The sequence below is a fragment of the Lathyrus oleraceus genome, chromosome 6 (genome assembly GCF_024323335.1).
Source record: "Lathyrus oleraceus cultivar Zhongwan6 chromosome 6, CAAS_Psat_ZW6_1.0, whole genome shotgun sequence".
Taxonomy (NCBI): Eukaryota; Viridiplantae; Streptophyta; class Magnoliopsida; order Fabales; family Fabaceae; genus Lathyrus; species Lathyrus oleraceus.
In genome coordinates, this window is record NC_066584.1 from 70289152 (window position 1) to 70293360 (window position 4209).

Below are 4209 nucleotides of genomic sequence, written 5' to 3' on the forward strand. Positions count from 1 at the left end.
GCAGATTTTAACATAGATTACCATATTGCTTCTCAATAGATTGAGATATTTGTCTCGTTGTCTCGTAAGTTTAATATCACTTTCTTCACACTTATGATATCTCAATTTATCTCTGTAAGTAGACATGAAATTATTGCCCTTCATTTTATCAACAACGGTCATTGAATTCAGGGAAAATTGAAACTCATCACTCACCGCTAGAGGGAGAACTGTATTGAATGAGCACAAGCGTGTGAAACACATGTGAAACATATAAGATATTAGGAAGAAGAAATCAAAAAATCAACTTGATTTGAATTGTATTGATATTGTTTTATGGTTAGAATTGTATTGATATTTTTGTATTTTTATCAAAATATGATTTGAATTGTATTAATATTATTGTTGTATCAACACTTTTGAATAGTTGTGATTAGACTGCCACTTTTGTCATATCATGTTGATGTAATTTATGTTAAGTTTTGTTAAGACCAAAAAAAATTATTTAAAAAAAACACTATTGGACTAAATCTATATGACAATTTTAAAATGTTCGATATGTCATATGCATTTTTAATATCCAGTATGCTATATTACAAACTATTCCTAAAAATCAGGTATAACCCCATAAATTTGACACTGACAACTTCATAAAAACGTTAAAATGTATGGTTTATGGAAAAAATCAAGTACTGTAACCAAAAAAAACGGTAAAACAAATAAACTGATAGAAAGCACTTCCAATTTGTAAATATTCAGTATTTTCCAACAAATCTCGAGTCAAAATGTTGTTTTTTTAAGAAAAAACATTCAATTTTGATTGTGAAAAATTGATTTTATTTATTTAAGGGTATTATGGTCAAATTATTAGATATGTAGGGTGCCAAATTCAGGTGTAGCGGTGCCTAGTATATCATTCTTTTTTTCATTCTTAGACTATAATGCATCACACACTAGGTGTGAAGACAAACTTCCACCTCGGGGTCAAGGTGAATTGGAACATAAACATTAGCAAACTCTTAATCAGATTCATTGTAGTAATTTGTTGAACGATCATATCAATTTGGTCTTATTCCATAGCATATTTCTGTTGGTGTTTCCCTATGGCTTGCGAAAATTCTGTTAACTTGTTTGATTATTTTTTGAAGGCTTTGTTGTTGAATCACTAATTGCAAAAGTTTTCTTCTGTTTTGGTAACTTTAAATGCCAAAGACTTTGAGATCCTTACATCATGATTTACTAGAATATAATAAAATTGACTCTATGAGGTTTAAGCGTAGTGAAAACAAAATTACAAAACTCAAACAGAGAGATTAATTCCGAACCAGAGTAATACCAAGTTGAGACCAGGCGAGTTGAAGAACCGATATGACGAAGAACCAGGAAACAAACCAAACCAAGACATTCTTTGAAGAAGCATCCTCCAATGCAGCGTCTAATAGGTCTTTGTTTTCGGAGCCTTCTTTGGTTGCCTTCTAGGAATGGAGTTTTTCATCCCGATGAAAAACAACAGAGCTCCAAAGAGAGCCATGTTCTGCAACGAGTGATTATATTGCATTTAATTTGTGCGCAGACATGAAACTAAATTTCAAATGAAAACAACTCATTGATCGTACCTGTGTGAATTTGACGAAAAGCTGAGTGAATTCCTTGTCCTCACTGTCGTAATTGTAAAAATCATAACGAATTGGAGTAGCAATCAACTGATGCAGAAGCTACAGCAAAAAACGAAAGGCGTAACTTTAAAAACTGAGCAAGTGAGATGTATATTGAATCCAATAGAGAAACTGAATACAAACCAGAAGCAACGCTCCGAAAGAGCTTCCGAAGATGAACAGAACTCCTCCAAGACCCTTCAGAGCAATAGCCCCGGTAATTAAAAGTTTCATCTGCTCATCACATCAGTTTATTAGGGAACACACGTAGACAAGATAATCACAGTTTCTTCAGCAGACATTTTCGATTTTAAGCCAGATTAGAGCCTTTCGTAGTATAATAACAGAAAAATGCAAAAACATTATCGAGGGAGAGAGGGAGAGAGGAACTAACATCAATCTCTGGAATTTGAAAGCCAACTTGAGAATGGATTCGATGTGCAAAGGTATCAAACTTCGGTTTAAGTGCTTTCGCAGAAGGTCCTCCATCCACTCCAAATTCGTTATATCTATATGATAAAAAACAAGAGACATAAGCAAGAAACTTCATATACCACAAAAAATGGACTATGCGGCATTATCACAGTAACGATGTTACTTGGTAATAACAACATAGAATCAATGCAACAAACCACATACAAGGTTAAATTTGCAACAAGTTCAATCACTCCCCAAACCCATCGATAAAGGGAATCATAATTCATCTATCATGGAAGAATCTCTAACCAATGAAACCATACAAAATAAAATGATATTTTTTATAAAAAAACAGCAACCTAGAAAAGTAACGAAATTGTTTGATACCATGTTACGACTACATTAGCAACAACCACAGATTCCCTTGAATACTTCATTTCATTTAATAATAACATGTTTCCAAAAAAACAAACATGAATCTGGTTCGTTGCACTATAACCGAGTTAGAGCATAAAAGTTGAATCAAACAAACAGTGTCTAGAAAACCTCACAGACACACAAAAAACACAAACATAAACATAGATCTAATCAAATAGTTAACCAATAAAATAGGTTCAAAACCTTAAACATAACGGATCCAACAACCGTAACATGCCAACAACAAGCAAATCCATGAAAACAATTCAGAAGCTTATTCTAATTTCATAAATAAAATTTAAAAAAAAATTGAATATTATACGCTAGGAATTAGGGATCAAGAAAAAAAAAAAGAGGGAACTGACTCTTGATAAGCAGAGAGAATGAAAATGGAAGCGAAGAGAACTCTTCCGAGAAAAGAAGCGAAAGCCATTGCGTTTTCCTGAGAAGAAGAGAAAATCTAGGGTGAATTGAAAATGCTGTTTATTTTTTCTTCTATTTCTTTTTTCGGAGGAGAAAGAAAGAAAATAGAAATATGTATTTTTTATATTTTTTGAAAATAAAAGAGAGATGATGATGATGATGATGATGATGATGGTATGATGATTTTTGAAAGGTTGAGATCTGTTTTGGTGACAACTGGGCTTCTTCTGAACCCCACATGGCCCAACTGGAATATCTACCCGACAAATAATTTAAAAATATAGCAAAAATTGTCTTGCATCGTTTGTTTTATTTTATTGTGATTCATTATTTTTTATTTTTGTGATTGTTTCATTTTTATAATATTAACAAGTTTTGTTCGTATCATCAATTAATTAATTAGTTTTAGATCAATTTTTTTCATAGTCCCTTGTTTTTAATTATTTTTAGATTAGTCACAACTTTTTATAAGGTTAGCAAGTCTGAAACGCTTTTGAAGGTGAGAAGAAATGTTTAATTTTTTTTATTGATTAGGATGTTGTGTTTGACCATTAGAAAAATGTTTGAACTATATGATTTTGTCAAGAAGGACTTTAAGGGCCCTTTTTTCTTACAACCATAAAAAAGAATAGAGAAAAAAAATAAAAAATTATTTAGATAAAAATGTAAGAGAGTGATGATTTTTACAAGGGATTATGCAAAACACTGATACGCCGCATCATTATTAGTTTCATGGTTTGTTAGATAGTCAGCACACGTATTATTCTTCATAAAAGTATGAAATATTTGAATTTGTCATTCCTTAGTGATAAGCTCTTTAATGTTGTGGAAAATCGCGAAATATTGATGTCAAACATTAATCGTGTTGAGATAAGCTTAATAGCAAAGTTGGAATCAAAATAACACATCAAGATTTTGATGTTAAGTTCCCAATGTCGCATCTCGAAAAATATGATTCCTCGCGATGGTCGCGGAAAAAATTAGTTCGAACAGAGTCGCCACCGAACTTTATTTATTCCAATGAAGGAATAGGAAAATATCGATAAAACCTTTGAAAAATTGAATAATGGTCGTCTCAACAATATTCGGGTTCGGGAGTCGATTGCGCAAGGGGAAGGTATTAGCACCTCTCACATCAGTTGTACTCAACCGAAACCTTTTAATTTAATTTACGATTTGAATGTTAGTTGAATGTTGTTTGTTTTCTTCGAGTGATAAAAGTATTGAAAGAGAGATGGATGGAAACCTCAGAAGGGGGGGATGGGAAGTTTTTTATTAGTGTGCTCGCCAAGATCTCGCAATCTCGTGCCTACGTATC

The 4209-nt window shown here is 32.3% G+C and overlaps 1 protein-coding gene across 1 annotated transcript; it reads right to left on the reverse strand.

The window, feature by feature from the left end:
* Window positions 1–1148: 1148 nt before the first annotated feature.
* LOC127092125 (uncharacterized) lies at window positions 1149–3093 on the reverse strand. Its single transcript, XM_051030939.1, has 5 exons — window positions 2834–3093; window positions 2029–2143; window positions 1779–1868; window positions 1596–1694; window positions 1149–1513 (listed from the first exon to the last, which is right to left on the reverse strand). The coding sequence occupies exons 1-5, from the start codon at window positions 2899–2901 to the stop codon at window positions 1415–1417; spliced, it is 471 nt and encodes a 156-aa protein (XP_050886896.1). The 5' UTR covers window positions 2902–3093; the 3' UTR covers window positions 1149–1414.
* Between the last annotated feature and the right edge of the window lie 1116 nt (window positions 3094–4209).